The 22,157-nt window shown below is 45.2% G+C and overlaps 1 protein-coding gene across 3 annotated transcripts in view; it reads right to left on the bottom strand.

Annotated features, from left to right (window-relative positions):
* LOC141059514 (hepatic lectin-like) overlaps positions 1 to 22,157 on the bottom strand; it is a 64,428-nt gene that overhangs the window by 38,958 nt on the left and 3,313 nt on the right. For 2 of the 3 annotated variants that reach the window (XM_073555683.1, XM_073555682.1), the window contains exons 2-4: positions 19,386 to 19,493; positions 3,944 to 4,006; positions 2,956 to 3,003 (exon numbers count right to left, since the gene is read on the bottom strand). In XM_073555683.1, coding sequence (XP_073411784.1) covers positions 2,956 to 3,003; positions 3,944 to 4,006; positions 19,386 to 19,493 — 219 coding nt within the window. The remainder of the gene's footprint in view (positions 1 to 2,955; positions 3,004 to 3,943; positions 4,007 to 19,385; positions 19,494 to 22,157) is intronic. The other variant, XM_073555684.1, reaches the window with a different exon arrangement.

Raw genomic sequence — 22,157 nt, 5'->3', positions numbered from 1 at the left:
TTTGGGGTCTGCTCTGGGGCAGTCAGTTTTTCCCTTTTCTCTCTTTAGGCTTATTTAGATCTCCGGCTGTGACGAGGTGTCTGGGATCACCCTAGGAACACTCCACGGCTACTGCTAGTTGTGTGATAGGATTAGGGGTCTGCAATCCGCTAGTTTCCAACCTCTCTGATTTTCTGGGCTGAGCTTGTGTTTTGTTTTTTCCTCCTCGGTGACTCAATCATAACACTTTGCCTTACATGTAAATACCATAAAATGCGCATTGATTTTCAAAGTTCCTCCACAACCAGGATGCCAAAGGGCCAGGTTAGTCAGTCTGGACCGGTGACTTGGTCAGAAGCAGCAAGGAAGTGGGCACTACCCGCAGTTGCAGCAACCGTGGCTGCTGTCACATGCACTGGTAGCACCAGGGCCTCTCGAGGGTCAGATGGCTTCCTCCCTTCCAACCAAGTGGCTGCTGGGTCAGATGGAAGCCAGGACAGAGGCCCCGGGAAACTGACCGAAGAAGTGGTGGTTTTATCTATTTTGGCCACACCCAGTCAGTGACTTCAGGCAGCGATGGAAACCAACGGCAGCCTGAAAGCTCTCAAGGAGCAGGCAGCACGCCCTCCCTCTGACTCAGACCTTGAGGGGGTGGTCTGGGACTAACCACAGCTGTGCCGGGTAATGGTTCAACAGGATTCACTGGAGAGATGGCCTAGGGAACACAGGTTAGTGGTACCCTATTCATTCAGAGCAATGTTGTTGAGGATTGTAAATGAGATTTCGAAGTCTGGACATCTAGAGATCACTAATACAAAGACTAGACTAGCCCAGATTTCTAATAGCCCTAGATGGGGGTTGATGTAGCTGCCTACTGCTGTTTATGCAACACATTTCAGAGGGTGGAAAAGGCGGGGTGGTGCCACAAAGCCCCACTGGTAACTCTTCCCATTATTGAAGAGTGGCTACGTGAGATGCTTCATACTGACAGTAGTAGAATATGGACTATGCCATGACTATGCCGACAAGGTGGCCACTGCCTTTCTGGAGATTTGATCCCGAATGGGTTTTCCCCAGAAACTGATCACGAACAGATAACCAGCTCGTACCACCCACAGACTAATGACCGGTGTGAACGGTTCAATGGCACCCTGAAGCAGATGCTTAAGATGTTGATCGACTCCCACAGGTGTGACTGAAAGCAGTACCTCCCAAACCTGCTGTTTGCCTACAGAGAGATTCCAAAGGCATCTACAGGATTCTCCCCCTTTGAGCTCCTATACGGGTGACTTGTGTGGGGGCCCCTGGCTCTGGTGAAGGAAGTCTGGGAAGGAGACGTAGCCACCCCTGGAGTGTCAGTCATCAAGTATGTTATGTGCTTCCGGGAAAAGATGCAGGCCTTGGTGCAGCTGGTGCACGATAATAGGATGTGAGCCCAAACCAACCAGAAGCAATGGTATGACCATAATACTTGTGAGAGGACCTACCATGTGGGTCAAAAGGTGTCGGTACTTGTCCTAGTACCCAAGGACAAGCTTCAAAGTAAACATGATGAAAGCACATCATGAACTAGTCATGCACCCTCCCCGTATGCAACATGCTAGAAGATGGAGAAGCAGAGACCCTCCCGGATATGCTCGCCCAGGATAGGGCGGGTGGGACCATTGAGGATGTGAAGGTTTGCAACCAGCTCTTGTCAGACCAATGGTTCCAGCTGTGAGTAACTTACACCCCTTTGTTCAGCAACAAGCCCAGAAGGACAGAGTCGGCTGTCCATCACGTTGACGCCGGGGATATGGCGTTCAGTATATCGGGTGTCCTTGGAGGTGCAGCAGCACATGCGCCAGGAGATAGATGGTATGCTGAAGCTGGGGGTCATCCAAACATCCAGCAGCACTTGGGCCTCGCCCGTAGTCTTTGCACCAAAGAAGGATCGGACAATATGATTCTGCATGGACTACAGGGGGCTCAACACTGTCATTGTCACAGATGCGTACCCGCTTACATTCAAACTCCTTGCAGATATTGTCGTTGGTGGATTTGAACCCATGACCCTATTTTGACAGCACAGTGGCTCAATGGTTAGCACTGCAGCCTTGCAGATCTGGGGTCCTGAGTTCAAATCCCTCCAAGGACAACATCTGCAAGGAGTTTGTTTGTTCTCTCCATGTTTGCATGGGTTTCCTCCAAGTTCTCTAGTTACCTTCCACATTCCAGAGACATGCTGATAGGGAATGCAGATTATGAGCCCCATTGAGGACAGTGATGATAATGTATGTATGTAAAACACTGTGGAATAGGATAGCGCTAAGTAAGCAAATAATAATAATGATAATAATAAAAAGCGACATCCTGCAGACAGTTTGCCATTAAATGGGGGTTACCTGCCCTTTTAAAAAAAATAGAAACGGCAGCAAATGTTATGAAAAAATACTCTGCTCTTCAATCCCTCTCCGGTTCAGCACACACTCCAGTTGATCGCCGAGTCTCTGATTGCAATCAGCTGACACTGGACCACTGCAGTCAATCAGTGGCCTTTGCAGTCATATGTCCTGCACTAATGAGAGAGAGAGAATTTTTCTTAGCATTTCAGGAATCCTTTATTTTGTTTCAAGTGAAAGTTCGGGTATTGTTTAGGTAACCGTACTGAACTTTTTAAAAATGTGAGGTACCGGAACCCGAACTGCCACCGATCTCTCATCCCTACTAAGCAGTTATGCCGGTCGTAAGCCATATGCCAGCCATTTGTAAAAAGATGGGTTAAGCAACAGAGTAATTGAAGAGGTGAGCATTTTTTTGTTTTTTTACTTTAGCTGTTGTTTTTATGTTTTTTCATAGGTCAGATAACAACTTAAAAAATGGCGCTTTTTCATATATGTTAATGTCTTTTTTACAAAAGTTGTCAGGAACGTCTTTTTCTAGTGTTATATGCCTGACACATTGATAAGTCTCCATTCTGTACATTTTGATTCTTACTTTTTGCATCTTGCTCCAAAGTTTTCAGTTTTTCAATTAACGAATTAACTGCAAAAGACAAAATGAACAAAATCTTGTGGTTAAGTAAAAAAACATGCTGAGTCACTTATTTTACTCATTTTTTGTTTGTGTTTTTGTCTTGTAAAAATAAAAAGGCATTAATCAATGCATTTATGCCAGTCCTTTGGCATATAAAAGATAAATTTTGCCAATAAATTGCAACTTTCTGCTATTTTTTGCACTTTTATTTTCAACACTTTTCAAACGGTGTGCAACCTGTGTGTGGTTCCCTACACAAATAAAGGCCCCGTCTCACATAATGAGATCGTTAGCGAGATCGCTGTTGCGTCACAGATTTTGTGACGCAACAGCGATCTCGCCAGCGATCTTGCTACGTGTGACACATAGCGGTGACTGCCCCCCCTGCTGGATATCGCTGATCATGCTTGAATGTCCCCGGCCATTTTCTGATCATTGGCATCCCGCTGGCAAGCATGCATTGCTGAGTTGGACGCCGATGAGCGACCTCGTTGGTGATGCAGAACTCAGGGACGCAGGCGGGAGTCGTCAGATTAGCTGCTGTGTGACAAGGTCCCAACGACCGCCGAGGTCGTTATATGGATCGCCGGATCGTTGCTGCGTCGCTGAGTAGATCTTTCTGTTTGACAGCTTACTAGCGACCATTTAGCGACGCACCAGCGATCCTTACCAGGTCGTATCATTGTCGGGATCGCTGGTGTGTCACTTAGTGTAACGGCACCCTAAGGTTTAATCAACATATAGAAATTTCAAAAGTCAAACAAAAAGACATAAACTCTCTCCAGTAGAGGAGTGGCATCAAAAATGGAAAAAAAATATCAAGCAAGGGGCATATATACGCACAAATAATCACAATAAAGTCACAAGAAAAAAGATTACTAAAACAAGAAAAAGAAGAAAAAGCCCCAGTATCTGGACACATTGGCACAGGAGGACAATGGCATCTTACCAGTGATGTTCACGCTGACCATGTCGTCCCTACTGGATAGAGATTTCTGTTCTGGTTGGGTATCTAGTAAAGAATATACGGTAATAACATTATAGGCTCCTGACAACTGGTCACACGACTGCTTTAATTTTCTAACCTGTTTATTAACCCCTTCACCCACAAGCCTAATTTTACCTTCCTGACCAGGTCAAATTTTTCATTTTTGACTAGTGGCACTTTATATGGTATTAATTTTGGAATGCTTCAACATATCCCAGTGATTTTAAGGTTGATTATTCCTGATCCTGACACATTTCACGTCATGTTAGAGGTAAATTTTGGTCAATGTGATTTGCATCTTTTTATGAAAATATCAAAAATCTGAAAGAAAATATGAAAATTTAGCAACTTTAAAACAATTTATTTTTATGCCCTTAAACTAGATAGTTGTACCGCACAAAATTGGTAATACACAACATTTACCACATGTCTACTTTACATCAGCATTATTTTGGAAAAATATTTTTTTTCGTTAGAAAGTTAGAAGTGTTTATCAGCAATGTTTCATTTTTCCAACAAAATTGGATTGCTGAGGAGTGCTGCTCAGAGTTTAGGAGGTGGGCCACTGACACTCAGTGGAATGACCCTGCACTTAAGAGTCAATTTGTACAGGGTCTGTCTCCAAAGTTGCAGGATACTCTGGTGCAGTACGCCGCCCCCAGGTCGCTGGAGGCCGCCATGTCCCTTGCCATCTGGGTGGATAGACGCCTTAGGGAGAGACATACACAAAATGTGCCCCCTATTGTCCTTACTAGGGAGGAGGACCCACCAGTGCGGACGGAGGAACCCAGACAGCCCGGTGTTGTTGGTACAAAAAAGGGGGTGTCTGCGGCTCGTCGTGATGGGGGGGTATGCTTTTCCTGTGGGAAGCCGGGTCATTTCATGAGAGACTGCCCAGTGCGTGCCAAGTCTCCAGACGAACCTATGCAAGTAGGAGGAGCTAGTTTGTGTACGGAGCTGCTTACGGTTCGGGGAGTGGTGTCGGCATGCTTTTACTGTGGGCAGACTGGTCAAATCCTGAAGGCTTGCCCAACCGGCATCAAATTATCTGTGCCATCTGAGAATCCACAATTCCCTGGTGGCTTGGAGGGAGGCGACCAGGGAGTGTATATTTCCTTCATTTTGCCCTCCCAAGGTACTATGTCAGCAGAGGTGTTGGCTGGTGGGGTACCGGAGGTGATACCGGTGCTTTTGGACAGCGGACCAGGAGTCAGTCTGGTGGATGCTCGCTTTGTCCAGACTCATGGCCTGAGGTGTAGGACGCTAGCCCAACCTATAAGCGTCCAGGCCATAAACTCTGTTCCACTGAGCCAGGGGAGCTTGACCCAAGTCGTAGAAAATATACATCTGCGTATAGGACATCATGAGGAGTCCTTGTCATGCTACATCTTGGAGGGAATGCCAGTACCTATCGTTTTAGGCCTCCCTTGGCTGAAAAAACACAACCCGGTAATAGATTGGCGGGTGAGGGAAGTGGTCAGCTGGGGGCAGTCGTGTGAGGGCTGCTGCCTCTGGACTACTGTTTCTGCCGTCTCTCTTCAATGGACCCCTTTCTCTCCAGTGAGCGCAGCAGATGTGCTGCAGGAGAGTAGGAGCAATTCTCAAACCTCGCCATTAGCCAACCCTGGGAGGCGCAGACCTCGTGGTGGAAGGGGATGGAGGGTGGTGTACCCCGTGGGGAATTGCGGGGGTGTGAGTGTGGTGACACAGGGGGATGCCTCTGTTGTCAATCCCAGAAAGAGCTTACCAAATTGTGACAAACGAATGAGTGGCAATAAACGATCAGGTCCGGACCTGTGTGTGAACGAGCATGTATGGGTGGTCACCAAAAAACATCCAGTGGAAGTGTGTTGCGGAGTCTTACCAGCTTGAGATACCCCCAAACATACACTACTCGTTCCCCAGGTCGGCGCTTCGGAGATGTGTGGTGCCTCCAGAACATACATTGCCAATACCAGCGGTGCTCGTTTGTCATTAACCTGAGGTACAGGTAGTTGCAGAGGTGAACTCTGGATCTGGGTGTCCCCTCTGTAGGTGGTTCCCTGATGAGGAGCGGTCTTGAGGGTCCGGAGGCCCCTCATTAAGGGGAACGTACTGTCATGATCCAGGTTGGATGATGACAGATAAAAGCACATGTAACCTTTTTTTTTTCCTTAAGCTGTGTGCTTAAGTTTGGTTTTGCCACCGGTGGCCATTAGGGTCATTGCACAGTGGTGTCTGTTGTTCTAGATTGCCCCGGTGGTGGTTAGTGTTATTACACGGGAATCACTATCAGATGTGATTCCTCTGGCTTAACTATAAAGGTATGTCATGTGCTCTCACTCATTGTTGGTGATATTGCTCATATGCTCATATCCAACCTAGTCTGGTGGAGGAAGGAACAACTGAGAGGAGTTCCTTGCAGCTCAGGCAGAGCTCTGATGTAAAGTCTGGTGAAGAAAGGAATTACAGAGAGGTGTTCCTTGCAGCTCTGATAAAGCTTGGAGAAGTAGCAGTTATTCTGGAGGAAAGCTGCATTCTGGTGGTGGACTCTGTTGCTGGGAGCAATAGCAACAGAGCAAAGCTAAGTGGTGTTTCCCTGTTTGTATTTTTCCCTGGTGTGTATTAGTACAGTGGTGGGGCCAGTGCCTGCACCACCCAGCTCCCTAGCAAGGGATAGGTGTAGGGTGTGCTAGGGTTACAGGTTCCAGCTCAGCGACAGGTGAGGAGCCTGTATAGGGAACGTTAGGAGTGTGAGGGACACTGACTAAGGGGAGTGCAGGAGGTCTCCACGTCCCCGTTCCCTATCACAGGGCCCACCATTGTAACTGTTTCCCCTTCCCCGTGTCTTGTTGTGTTAGTTACCGGCCTGTGGGTCGTGTCACACAGGACAGTTACATGTGCCGTGCCTTGTTGTCTTAGTTACCGGCCTGCGGGTCGTGTCACACAGGACGGGTCCACGTCACACCAAGGTGACAAAACAGCAGAAACACCCACAAATGACCCCATTTTGGATACTACACCCCTCCCGAAATTTATCTAGGGATGTGGTGAGCATCTTGAACCCACAGCTGATTCACGGAATTTTAGAAGATTGGCCGGTGAAAATTAAAATTCAATTTTTTACCAAAAAATGTTGCTTTAGCTCCAAATTTTTTTCATTTTTACAAGAGTACCAAGAGAAAATGGACTACGTAATTTGTTGTGTAATTTCTCCCGAGTACGCTGATGCCCATTATGTTGTGGAAAATGATGGTGCTGGCACACAAAAGAGCTCCAAAAGAATGGAGTGCCATTTTTGGAAGAAGACTTTGCTTGTATGGTTTGCAGGGACCATACTTCAGTTATAGAGCTCTTGTACTGCCAGAAGAATAGTAACCCCTCACAAATGACCCCATTTTGGAAACTACGGCCTTCAAGAAATTCATCTTGGGGTGTGGTGAGCAAATTGGACCCACAGGTGCTTTACAAAGTTTTATAACATTGGGATGTGAAAAAGAATGTTTTTTAAACAAAAATGTTGCTCTAGCCCCAATTTTGTAATTTTCACAAAGAATAATAGAGGGAAATGGACCCAAACATTTGTAAAGTAAATTTTTCCAAATTCGACAATACCATATACTGTATGTAGTCATACCTTTCTCTTTGGGCAGGGCCCAGAAGAGAGACAGAGCACTATTTTGCTTTTAGGGAACAGATTTTTCCTGGAGAAATTTATGGGTACAATTTGCAGAACCCCTGTGCTTCCAAAATAATAGAGATCCCCTAAAAGTAACCCCATTTTTCAAATTACCATACACTCAGGGTAATCATCTAGGGGTGTAGTCACTATTTTGACCCTATTGGTGTTTTCCAGAAACTATTGAATGTTGCAGAGTAAAAATTGCAAATATGCCGTTTTAGTGCCCAATATATAGTGTTAGGCTACTTTCACACATCAGGTTTTCGGCGTCAGGCGCGATCCGGCGTCGTGCCGGAATGCCGGATCCGGCAAATGTTTTGTAAAACCTGATGTGCCGGATCCGGTTTTCTGCCGGATCCGTCTTGTTCTTGACAGACAAAACCGGATCCGTCTCATCCGGTTCATCCGTTTTTCTATCCGTTTTTCGACGGATTACGCCGGATCTGGTTTTTAAAATTGACCCTTGTGGCCTTCCGAACGGGATTGGCTACTGGAAAACTATATATAGCATGTTCCTACAGCCCTTCTTTGACAGGTTGTAGAGGAGAAAGTGCAGGTTGGAGAGAAGAGCAAGTTACTGGCGAAGATGGATGTTGTCATTGGAAATATTACCACTAGAAGTTCTGTGACGGTTTCAGTAATGAGGGACAATTTTGCACTATACTTTATGTCACCTCAAGGCAGAGTACACTGGCAGGATGACAGAGTGTGAAAGATTTGTGCCCTAACCAAACTTGTGTACCTTCTGGACCAACAGTATATACCTTTGCCAACCAAAGTTGGCTATCTTGTCATGGTCTTACTATTTTTAGCTTTAGGCCACAGGTGTGTACCTGGTTGTGTCTTATGCAAAGTATTTCACCTTTTAACAAAAGTTGTGTACATTGTTAGGAAATCACCAACAATAAACACAACTTTTCAGGTGAAATACTTTGCTTCAAACACAACCAGGAACACAACTGTGGCAAAAAGCTAAAATTTACCCACAGTTATATACCTGGTTTTGAATACCTTTTTACCTTTTAAATACCCTGTATTTAACCTTTTTTTTAAACATATTTCGCCGCAGAAAGAAATGACAGACAACCAGTGTAAACAATAATTTAACTTTTATTTAAAATATTTTTTTTTGTGTAAACTGTTTTTAAAGTTAAAAAAACTTTTTTAATAAAGGTTTGAAACCAACCAAATGGGCATTTTTATTACAAAAAAAACATTATAACTCGGTGTAGTGTGGAAATACTGCTGGAGGGGCTGCGGGACACTTCAACAATGGGAGTGTGGAGAGAGGACTGGGATCGTGGTGGGGAAGGAACAGTTAGAGGTGAAGGTGTGGAAAAAGCTACAGAATGGGTGGACATGTGGGAGGCAGAAGAGGTGGTGGGCGGTGGAGTGGAGGGTTGGGCAGGGACTGTAGGAGCAGATGATGTTGATGGAAAGTTGTATGGGGAAGGAGTTTGGTACAGGGAAGGAGTTTGGTACGGGGAAGGAGTTTGGTACGGGGCAGGTTGCTGGAAGTGGGAAGATGTCTGGTACTGGGGAGGTTGCTGGTACTGGGAAGGTTGCTGGTACTGGTGAGGTTGCTGGTATGTAATAGGAGGGGGAGGATGGAAAGTGGCTGGAGGGGGTGCAGATGTAATAGGAGGGGAGGATGGAAAGTGGCTGGAGGGGGTGCAGATGTAATAGGAGGGGGAGGATGGAAAGTGGCTGGAGGGGGTGCAGGTGGAGGAACTACAGTGGTGGGAGGTGGAGGTTGGGAGGTAACCTGCTGTAGAGCACCGTGGCACGAATGCATTACATGCATCTGCTGGGTAGGAGATAGTGTTGCCATGCGCTCCACAACAGACCTGAAAAAGGTGTGGTTTGGCGAAGATCTTGCTTCTGAATGCATGGTTTGCAGAAGTATCTTCACCTCCAGAATGCTGGAGTTGATCTGCTGAAAGCCTGCGGAGATTTGCTCTGACAAGACTTTTAGACAGTTCTGGAAAGATGCATTCAGATGCAAGAACTGTGGCGCATAACTCTTTTCCTGACCCCTCTGCCGCTGCCGCCCAGTACCCGCAGGTGTACTAGAGGTGGCAGGGGCAGAAGGGTGGGGTAAAGGGAAAGCGATCTCCTCACCAGCAGCTTCATGTAATGTAGGCGGCCACGATGCTCCTGTGCTGGTGGATGGGACAGATGGGTCGAATGTGTGGGAAGGCTGGGAAGGTGCAGATGTACCGGGGCGGTTGAAGTGTCCCTCGGTGCCGGTCTCCTCAGGGATCGCCTCAGAAGGGTCCAATCGTGCAGGCTCCCGAGTGCTGCTCACCGTGCTGTGTAATAAAGAGAAAAAAAAACAATTAAAATACTGACATGGTATGGCCCTGGCTGAAAAAAAAAAGTTACATCTAACATTTTTTTTCACATGTGGTGTGTAATATTTACCTTCTAGTGACCATTGTTTCCCGGAGGAACGACAGGGCTTCTGCGTACTTGTACTTGCTCCTGCGTCCTCCAGATCCACTCGGGGCCCGCATCTCTTTATTGAACTCCTTCTTGAAACGATCCCTCACAGACCGCCACCGATTCACAATTCTGTTCCCTGAAACGAGAAAGGACAAAGTGGTTAGTATACAACATCAGTGTTTCCCAAACTCCAGTCCTCATGGTCCCCAGGGGTCATGTTTTCAGGATTTCCATAGTAAATAGAAATCCTGAACACATGATCCGTGGGGACCACGAGGACTGGAGTTCGGGAAACACTGGTTTACATCAAGCAACCGGTACTGTATATACTTACGCTCTTTAATCTGGGCCCGAACATCGAGGTCCTCCCAGCGGCCCACAAGGAGCGAACAGATTTCCTCCCAGAGTCGTCGGGTAACGATAAGGTCAGCGTGGCAGCGGTCAGCCATATTCCAGAGCGGCTCCCTTTCTCTGACGAGATCGATGAGGTGGTCCACATCGAGTCCTCCATCCTCACCGTCAGAGTCGGGAGCACGCTGTGAAGGCTGTTAAAGAAAAAGACAAAAATAACATAATTAGCCTCCACAAAAGAAATGAAATAAAAAGTGCAAAAAAACAAAGCAAAAATATTTATACTTACACGCTGGTGACCGCCGCGTTGCTGTCGCCGACGACCCTGGGAGGCACTGCGAGGACCTCTTGGCCGAGCACCAGATTGGGAAGACTAGAGAAGAAAACAAAAAATGTTATGTCTTTGGATGTAGGCATTTGTTTGCTGTGTGTGGTCTGCAGAACATTGTTTTCTATGTGTTGTGTGTAGTGTGATGTTGTGTTTCTGCGTTTGATGCAAAAAACTTACCAATTGTGAGCCCACTCCAAGTGTCTGTTCACCCCTTCCTTCTTCTTCTGGGAGCTCCTCTTCATCTTGTGAATCCTGTTTTGAAATAAAAGGCAATGAATAGACATATACTACAGAGATGATGGATTTTGGAAATAAAAACTTACCGTCAAATGCTGACGATGCGAGGGAGGGCTCCCAGAAGATGATGTGCTGTCTTCCTGGTGGCCACACTCCATGCCTGTGGGTGGTGTTCCACCTGCTGCCATTGCTGCTGCTGCTGCTGCATCTATTGGGTGGCTGTTGAATAAAGAGAAACAAAGGGCCAATGAATATCTTGATATTCAATAGCCCTAGTTTGGAGGAATGGGGGATTTGATAATTACCGTCTCTCATCTGCTGCTGGCCTCCCCTCCTCAGCATGTTCCATTTGCTGCTCCATTTCGGGTGGTGGTGGTGCTGATGGTGCTGCAGTGGTCTCCTGCCTTCTCCTGCTGCGCTTGGTTGCTTTCTTGGGTGGCATGTTGGGTGTGGCTGTGGGTCCCACTGTCTTGCTTTTATATATGTCTTGTGGGCAGAGCTACTGAGCATGCTCAGACTCAAAAAACCGGATCCGGCCACCGGATCCGGCCACCGGATCCGGCTTTCGCCGGATCCGGCGCATTGCGGAGCTCATAGGCTTTCATTGTGTGAAAAAGCCGGACGCGCCGGATCCGGCGTGTCCGGCTTTTTCGCCGGAGACAAAAAACGTTACAGTCTCCGTTTTTTCCAGACGCCGGATCGCGACACATTGCCGGATCCGGCGAAAACCGGATGAAACGCATGGCCATCCGGTGCGATCCGGCGCAAATGCAAGTCAATGGGGGGAAACCGGATCCGGCATTGCATTTCGCCGGATCCGGTTTCTGTCAAAAGCGCCGGATCGCGCCTGACGGCGAAAACCTGATGTGTGAAAGAGGCCTTAAAAGGGTTGTCAAAGACCTAACGATTCACGAATCATCTCAATATAAGATTGGTGGGGGTTCGATGCTCAAGCGAAACTACTTCAGCAGGGGCACAGACTAAGGTTAGTTCCACACTGTGCTTTGCGGAAACTGTAAGGAACAAAAGGTCAGGTGTCCATCAGTGTGCACATTGGGACCTATTCATTGATCATAGGGACCTAATGCAAAGAGACATATATTGCACACTATATATCTCTTGGCAGTGTCCCCCTGTATAGGAAAGTGCTGCACTCTTCTATACAGTTACATAAGTGCATGCCAGCCAGATGGAGGCTGAAAAAACACAGTTTTAGTCTATGTCTGGTGAATGCTCGGCCGTGGTGATCTTACAGTATACTGTATGTCTAGAAAAGTTTGCAACAACACAGTGCAAATAGCCTAAGGGATGTATGGGCTATATACAGCAACCCCCGTAAATTGCTTGGTGGCCACTGCCTGAATGTTGCAGTGCATTCACATCAGTGGGAGATAATGCTCAGTACTTGTTTATTAAGAAATGTTCTGGGCTGTGTATCATCCGTACATTGCTTATATCAGGCCACTGCCAATGCAGTTTTCAGGTTATAGGTCGTGTGCTGGTGTCAAACGTCATTGATCTCATATTGCAGAACTATCCATTGGATATATCATCAATGATCATTCCTGGTGAAGCCTGTTAAGTGCCTTTTCCCATCTGCAGCACTACTGTACATGTTGACATTAAGTGGGGTTTGAGAACCCTGCAGAGCACAAAAAATGGGGTGTGACAGGGTCACTGGTGCCGTACGTGAGGGGATATATGTGTTGCAAAGGTTGCTTTCCTGCATAATGTGAAAGCCATAAGGCTATGCTCCCACGGTCGGTAATTGGCAACGCTTTGGATGCAGCACACGTCCGCTGAGTTCAAAGCACTGCCGGCTTTTGAATGCAGGTAATTCCGCATGTGTTCTGTGGAGAAACGCTGGTCAGTGGGTGCTCTCATCCGCTGGCCCGGCTGTCTTTAACAAGACTGCATCGACCAGGGCTCATACCACTGAACGCTCGCTCTCTTCTCGTGGGCAGAACACTACTCAGATAACACAGGGTGAGGGTAAAACAGTGTGGCAATACTTTATTGAACCACAACAAACAATAGCAAACAGAACTGTCCCAGCACATACCCAAGATGGTGCACATAACAGTTTCACCCTTCGGCCGGGATCACACATGCGAGGAATACGGCCAAGTCTCACATGTTAACAGTCGGCACTCAGGAGCGGAGCCTGCGGCTCCATGAATTGCTATGTGGCTGCACGCTCCGCTCACGAGTCCCGGCGGAAGTGCCAGGTATTAACATGCGCGACTCGGCCATATTCCTTGCATGTGTGATCCCGGCCTTCCGCTGACTCACCGGGATAATGGCAGATGTTATGTCAGATCTCCCAGGGTCGCTACCCCACCTGTGATACACACACAGAGAGGCGGTAACGACAAGTGTAGGGAGATGACAATCCATAGCATCCATAAAAGGTCTAAAGCCAGTTGAGACAAGAGTCACCACCTGGCTTATCCGAACATCTCCATGGAACCAGGAGACCAGCGGGTCCCAAACCTGGTTTTCTCTTAATGAATCTGTGATGGACACCATATCAGACTCACCACCAGAGATTGTATGCGTGCTCAAAGACATGTTGGGGAAACCCGAGGACTCCTGCAGTGGAATGTGAACATGGCTGAAAGTGTGCTGCAGGAGTGAGTGGGGGCGGCGCAAGGTCCCGAACTCCTAGCAGGGATAGTGGGACCCAGAAGAGTCGGGAGAATAGTCAGTAAAGCCGAGGTCAGACCAGAGGGCAGCGCAGTGACAAGTGGAAACACGAATAGAGTGGTAAAAAGCAATCTGGGAGTCAGAAGCCTGAGAGAGCAATGCAGTACCAGGGGAACAGGCAGATGGGAAGTCAGGGACGTAGCCGGGGTCGAACCAAGAGGAACACAGAAAGTACAGAATCAGCAGATGAATATCAAATGGGAAACAGACCGGGTCATACACAGAGCAATCATACAGAAGCAGGCAATATACACAAAATTCCAGGCAGACCATGACAGTATCCATGGTTCAGCGATGGTCAATGGAGCAGATCTGTAGTCTTCCAACCGGAGCTGAAAACCCTTAGGTTGTTTCCCATAGAATCATAGATTCAGGCCTAAGGGAAACAATGGTGATTAGATCAAGTAGCACTTCTTGGCCATTCAATCTGTTTACACAGTCTTTCCCTCTGCTTTTGAAGCCAACAAACTGGCTCCATAATACAATGCACAATTAGCATATCAGAAAACATCAATAGTCAAAGATAAGAACACACTATGTTATATGGTATAGCAGCTTGCAAGTCATCATTACAGATTTACACAAACAAAAGTCTGTTTTCTTGACCAACCAGAAATCAACACTTAAATCCAAAAGCCAACATACAGATAAAAAGTCCATTCTTCTTGGTTTGCTAAGCATAGTCATCTGGGTAACTAAGATATAATCTCGTTTCTTCACATGTTCATTGAACCTTACGGAATCACCGAGTCCAATACAATGGACGGGTGAAATTTATCTTGCAGAGACTTGCGTCTCCGATAGATAAGGTGACATGCTGAGTTCTGGAAAGACACATCACATGTCCATTTATGCAGGTGATCTGCAGGTGTCAGTGGATGCATAGCGGGATTGGGATTTCTTGAAATCCCATCCACTATGCTGTAACATCTGGCCGCTGCGGGTTGGACACTGCGTCCATCCCGCAGTATTTATTGACCGTGGGAAGTGCATGATGTGTGCTGAGTGTCATGATCCCAGTGCAGGTTTTGACCTGCACGTCAGGGGTTAATGTCTGGAGCCCAGTGCAGGCTTTGACCTGCACACCTGGGGTTAATCATTGTGGCCTCTCCTTGGTTCAGGGAGAGCTTCTTATACCTGTCATGATCCAGGATGGGGTTTTGTCTTTGGCCCGTCCTGGTCAAACAGGGGTTAAATGTTTCTGCCTCTCTCTGGCAGAGGGCGGCTATTTAGTGGCCACTCGACCTAGGTCCGGTGTCAGTTATACTCTTGCCCTCGGCTGAGTTAGTTGACCTCTTGCGTACGTGTGCCTTGTGCCTGATAACTTGTTGCTTGTTTGGTTTTGATCCGGTTCCATCCCTGTTACAAGTTCTGCCTGTCCCTCTTATACTGCGCTATCCTCTCTGTGTATGACTCTCTGCCTGTGACTTGACTATTCTCTGCTTGTCCCTCTTGTACCGCGCCGCCCTCTCCGTTTTTGACCTCTGTTTGTCTGACCTGCGTTTCCCTCTCCTCTACTACAGTGTCCCTGCAGTAAGTATAGTACATCATCTGCAGCAGTAGGACGCTAAGCCCCGCCCCCTGCAGTCACATGATCGTAGGTCCTTGTACTCCTCACTACTTTCAGTGTCGCAGGTCCTGTCTGCTTGAACTTTCACTGCAGTATCGGACCCCGGGCCCTCCCGTAGTGTGGGTAAGTCACCCTGCTCAGCCGTGGCAGTTTGCCGATGCTGAAAGGATCCTGACAATACCCCTGAGAAACTCCCATCCCCGTCAGTTATACTTTTGCCTTTGGCCGAGTGTGTTGACCCCTGTGTGCCTGTGCCTGTTCGTTGTCTTATAGCTTGCTTATTTGGTTCTGACCCGGTTCTGTTCCCCGTTGTGAGTTTACTTGTTGATTCTGTACTGCGCTACCCTCTCTGTGTATGACTCATTGCCTGTGACCTGACTACTCTCTGCTCGCCCCTCTTGTACTTTGCAGCTATCTCTGTGTATGACTCATTGGCTACGTCCTGACTATCCTTCCTGTATAATCCTCTGGTTTTGTCTTGCTATCTCATGCTTTGACCCCGGCTTGATCTGTTTTCATCCTTGTCTATGCCCCTTGGTTACTTTGTCCCGTAGTTACCCTGCTAAGTGTTTTCCTGCAGCTCCTAACTCTCTGAGGTTTAGGCCATGCCCCCAGCAGTCACGTGCTTCAGGTCCTGCTGTTTTGAAGTACGCACCTTCTCTGCTGCTGCCCGCTCCACAGATATCTCTGAGCACAGTTTGTTTTACTCAGGACACGTGCACTGACTCAGTGAGCAAGTTCAGTGCAGTGTTCCTGACACTGAGAGCAGTCAAGTTGCTATATGGGCCTGGCTTTCATGGTGGGTAGGTCAGAGATGGGCGGGACGCCTACCCACCATATCTCTACCACCAGGGTGTGGCTGGAGGAAGTTAAATGCCCAGCCAGTTTTATGTTGGTTTGTGTTGTGTGGAGAAAAGGAAGCCTCCATACTGAAACTCTTGGGAGTGCTACCATATGTGATGTCCCAGAAGTACTGGGAAGGACTGTCTATGAACTGTTTATTTTTTATTTTGAGCCAGAAAGCCTGGTGTTCTGTTTACCACTTTGGGTTTTTGGATTATGATGCAATAAACCACCCAGAGCCATTAACCAAAGTCCTGTGTCTACCTCAAGGAGAAGCTTAGTGAGCCAACCTGCCACAGGGGCCATTTTTTTGCTTTCCAAGCATGAGTTTTATTGGATTGTATTTTTTGGGAGTCATGTTTCTTTTCCAACACCTCTGAATTACTAGGAGCATGAACAACTACTATTATTCCATTGGTCAGTTCTGATTAGAGGCTTGTTTTCTTGTGAGATGAGATGAAGTTTTTTGGGGGGCCATTTGGGGGTACATAATATTTTGTATCTGCCTTATAAATTTTTGAGAAACAGAATGAACAAATGAAATGAAATTCAGTATTTTTTTTCGCCTTCCTGACCAGGCCAATTTTTACAATTCTGACCACCTACAATTTATGAGGTCATAATTCTGGAACGCTTCAAAAAAATCCCACTGATTCTGATATTGCTTTCTTGTGACATATTGTACTTCAAGATAGTGGTAAAATATCTTTGACATGACTTGCATTTATTTGTGAAAAAATCAGACATTTGGAGAAAATTTCGCAATTTTCAAACTTTTAATTTTTATGCCCTTAAATCAGAGAATCCTATAACACAAAATAGTTAATAAATAACATTTACCACATGTTTAACATGTTTACTTTACATCAGCACATTTTTTTAAATCATATTTTTTTGTTAGGAAGTTATAAGGGTTAAAAGCTGACCAGCCATTTCTCATTTTTATAACAACATATGCAAAACCGTTTTTTATGGACTACTCACAGTTGAAGTGACTTTGAGGGGCTTATATGACAGAAATTGCCCAAAAGTGACATCATTCTAAAAGTTGCACCCCTTAAGGTGCTCAAAATCACATTCAAGAAGATTATTAACCCTTCAGGTGCCTCATAGGAATTAATGGAATATGGAAGGAAAAAATAAGCATTTAACTTTCGTTCACAAACATTTTCCTTAAGACCTAATTTTTTTCACTTTCGCAAGGGTAACAGGAGAAAATAGACCATACATTTTGTTGTGTAATTTCTCCTGGGAATGCTGATACCCCATATGTGGGGGAAAACCACTGTTTGGGCACACAGCAGGGCTCAGAAGGGAAGGAACGCCATTTCACTTTTTGAATGTAAAATTTGCTGGCAAAATTAGCAGATGCCATGTCATGTTTGGAGAACCCCTAATGTGACTAAACAGTGGAAACCCCACACAAGTTACCCCATTTTGGAAACTACGCACCTTAGGGAACATATCTAGATGTGTATTGAGCGCCTTGAACTCACAAGTGCTTCTCAGAAGTTTATAACGTAGAGCCGAGGAAATAAAAAAATCACATTTTTCCCAAATAAATATTTTTTAGCTCCAAATTTTGCTTTTTCATAAGGGTAACAGGAGAAATTTCTTAATGCAGTTGGTTGTGCAATTTCTCTTGAGTACATTGATACCCTATATGTGGGGGAATACTACTGTTTGGATGCAAGACAGGGTTTGAAAGGGAAGGAACACCATTTGACTTTTTGAATGTAAAATTTGCTGGAATAATTTGCGGACGCCATGTTGCGAGAGACTTTGATTTGCCTAAACAGTGGAAACTCCCCACAAGTGACACCATTTTGGAAGCTAGACCCCCTAAGGAACTTATCTAGATGTGTGGTGAGGACCTTGAATCCACAGGTGCTTCACAGAAGTTTATATCGTAGAGCCGTGGAAATACAAAAAAAAAATCACATTTTTCCAAAATAAATCTTTTTTACGCTCCAAATTTTGCATTTTCATAACGGTAACAGGAGAAATTGTTCCATACAATTTGTTGTGCAATTTCTCCTGAGTGCACAGATACCCAATATGTGAAAGAACTGTTTGGATGCACGGCAGGGCTTGGAAGGGAAGGAATGTAATGTAATTGGAAGGGAATAAATGTGCCCCTGCTGTATACTGTGTAATGGCTGTGTCTGACCGCACAGGAACATGGTCTGATTATACCACAGCTCATGGACAGGGGAGAATGCAAAAGAGTATACAGATATTACAGCACGGGGTCACAGCTGATTATTATTTCTGTGCAGTAAAACATTTCGCTGTCTCTTTGTAGGCATTATTTTACCTTAAAGAAAGAATCATCTTTGATCCTGTTCCATAATGTCTGTATACTCTCTATTGCCCCCCCCCAGGAGCTGTGGTATGATCAGACCATGTTCCTGTATGGTCAGACACAGCCATTACACAGTACACAGCAGGGGCACATTTATAAGATTATCTCAGCACAGGAACATTTTATGTAATAGCATCCAATTGTGGAAATTATTATTATTCCAAGATCTATTGATTAGAATGTTGAATAAAATTAAATTTGCTCATGGGAAAACCACTTTAAGGAAATCTGCACCCATTACATTATAGAAGATAGTGGGAAGAGTCAAGGGACTTGACAGTCACACTCTAACTTTTTGGATTTCTGTTTCATCTGAAGATGTCTGTCACCCCATCTTTCTTATGCACTGCAATTAAAGTATAGCTAGCACTGACTGCACACAACTACTTGACCCAGCAACATCCATGCAGGAAAAGGCTTCTTTTTTGTGTTTACAAGACAAGAATCCACTGGCACCCCAATATTTCATTGTAGCAGAGCAAGTGGGTGAGAGAAGGACTCCTCCTCCTTCTGTCTAACTACCTAGAGGCCTCGATCACTAGTGACAATGGCGTCTTAGGGGTTCAACAGCTAAAATAATCAGTAGCACTGGAGGTTTCCTTATCTCCTCAGGATCAAAGTTATCTCTAATCCCAGTTGTTGCAGAAGAGAGACAACTACCATATATGGGCTCTCACTCCCTGAGAATCGTGCAGATGTAGATCATGTACCTACGCAATCCCTGTGTCCATGTTGCATATTTTGCTTTGTGCCCCAGATTTTTAGAGTTACACCTCGGTTATGACCTGAGTGGAAAGGTTCATGCACAAATAGCTTAGTCAGGCATTGGATAGCATACAAACAAATACCGTACATATAATCTATGGCAATGAATGAACAAAAAATGTTACTGACTTTTAGAATGGACAGCTATGAAGAGTACCATAATCAGGATAAATGAAAGTGCTAGCAGTCCGTATGTGATGATCACCGGTTTATCCTTAAAGTATGAACACATTCTTTCTGAAAAAGAAAAGTTACGGGATATGAAAAGTGAAAGGACCAGGTGGATTTTGGCTAATAATAAGGAAAAAATTCAGCTCACCCCCTGAGTAGCTATTCCAATCCGGGAGGAGCACGGTGTCCCCGCTGCTGCACAACACTGTAGTTAAATGAGGAAAATAGGGCGAAACCAGCTCAACACACTGGAAAAATTAAAAAATAACAAAATCTTTATTGAAAATTCTTTAAATATAAAAGTGATGAAAAATGGGCATCTCAGACAACAAAGCAATAAAGAGGGGTGATGGGTGTAACAGAGATCAATCCATACATGTTTTGAGCTACATGGCTCTTGAACATTCAGTGCTCAAGAGCCATGAAGCTCAAAACGCGTATGGATTGATCTTTGTTACACACCACCCCTCTTTATTGCTTTGCTGTCTGAGATGTCCATTTTTCATCACTTTTATATTTAAAGGATTTTCAATAAAGATTTTATTTTTTTGTTTTTCCGGTGTGTCGAGTGGGTTCCACCCCTATTTTTCTCTTTGGTCTTTGACTAATACAACCCCAGTATCAGTGCAGTTCAAACAACAATCACAAAATGGCCTGGATGTGATTGTGAGATAAAGTTGTAAAAGCATCTGGCCGTACACTACTGATTTTATACAGTCAGAAAGGCCATTTAACTCCATTTTCTGTTGAACATCAGTTCTTTTTTGTAACACAAATGCTTGGGACACATGCTGACTTGTGGAAGTTTTTGCTGAAATGGATTTTTGTGGTTATTGTTAGGTGCTACAGTCATTCTGAAGGACATTTCAGCAATGAAATCCCAGATAAGGCCACAGGGAGTGGCAGAGACCGATCAGCGATTTGTTGATATTGTTGCCCCTGAGAAAGCGTCTGAAGAGCTGAAACATACGTTCGCCACTTGTTGTATTCAGTTCTTCATTGGTAACTCGGACTTTGCACTTTATATCAGCATAAAACCAAATCTTTTTCTAGTTAGTGTCTTGGATTTGTCTTGACTTTTTTTTCTTATCCATTGTTTTAACTTATGTAATTGTTGTTCTCCTGAAGTTCTTTAATCTGATTTATGACCACATCAAAGTTCAGCTTCACTTTCATGTGGCCATAAATGAGCCTGGAAAACTACAGGAGAATAAAGATAAAAGTTACAAACATTGTGATACAGGAAAGATGTATATCTTTGTACCGTGTTATCCAGTAGATAGAAGAATATTCAGAATTGCGAGTCCTCAGTGGTTGATACCTTTTAATGGCTAACTGAAAAGATGGTAACACATTGCAAGCTTTCGAGACTACTCAGGTCTCTTCATCAGGTTAGACTAATACAACATCTGAAGAATCACATATTTATACACAAAACGGCACAGAAATAACGGCGATAGACAAGACAAGTGATGTGAAGCAGATCTATCATTATGGGAGAGGGATAAACAGCAATATTGGAACAGTTCATAGATAAGCAGTGTGAAAGTTTTATTGCCCTCTGGGGTCTGTACCCTCAAACATTGTGATAGACAGGATTAGAGACTGTAAAAGCTAAATTATTTAAAATTTGCAATAATTTGAGGTCCAAAATACATAAATTTTTAGCAAGAAAAAACCCACATCCCTGAATGTGTTCATTTCAAATTTCAGAAAACCCTGTACCCCAACTACAGTTTAGTTTAAAAAAACTGAACTCACCTTCCCCAGGTCTGGGGCTAAGTCTCCGCTGCTTCTTCTGAAGTCAATTATAATCTGCAGTGCTGACATGATAACAGCTCTGCAGCCAATCATTGAGTTCAGCTGCTCTGTGCAGCTCACTTATACGCTGCATCCCTGCCATCATGTTGTCAATGCCGTAGACAGTAACAGATGCCAGGAGCAGGAGCAGAGACTCAGCTTTGGACCTGAGGTCGGTAGTTAAGGCCAAGATTTAAAAAAAATAAATAAATAAAGAATTTGCAGCTGCGAAGCGGAAATTATTTTTTTATGAAAAGGGGAGCTAAAGTCTACACAAAAGGGCATGGTTTAAACGTCACAAATTTGATGGCACAGTTCGTCATATTCCCCTTATCTCAAAAATAATTTTATCCCAAATGACATATATTTATGCCAAAAAAATTGCAATGGAATGAGTGAATACCCTTTAGGTCCCATGTTAGGGGGCTTCCTGACTCCCCTCTAAGAGATGATTTGGCAAAAGAGTAGAATGCGCATGTTGAATTACAATGATGTGAGCATGCAAAAGGCATATATTTGGCAGAGTCAGATGGTGTCTCCCATCTCTTATAAAGGAGAAGGACGTGTATTGTGGCACGTACACAGTAATTATGCCTCCATTTAAACCCACTAGGATTCTCACTAGCCCCTTTATAACTATTGTGGAGTATGATGCTCAGAAAAAACTCCCCCACCCACAAACACACTGAGTATAGTATCCCCACAGTGAATCCTCCACCTCACAGTTTCTCCCCACACATACAGTATAGTGTGATAACTCCACAGTGCAGTGCAGTACTTTGCTGCAGATAAGTACACCTGCACAGGAGCACGATGCCAGGGAGCGATGAAGAAGCAGGAGGACGGGCATCACAAGAAGATGGGAGGCACGGACCTGGACCTGCAACACCCATCGGACTGGACCTCCCCCCGGGTGACTATAATAAAACG

The sequence above is a fragment of the Dendrobates tinctorius genome, unplaced genomic scaffold, assembly GCF_039654945.1.
Source record: "Dendrobates tinctorius isolate UK_male_01 unplaced genomic scaffold, ASM3965494v1 ptg000228l, whole genome shotgun sequence".
Taxonomy (NCBI): Eukaryota; Metazoa; Chordata; class Amphibia; order Anura; family Dendrobatidae; genus Dendrobates; species Dendrobates tinctorius.
The sequence above is the reverse complement of the archived record's forward strand: the minus strand, read 5'-3'. Positions and strand labels throughout refer to the sequence as shown.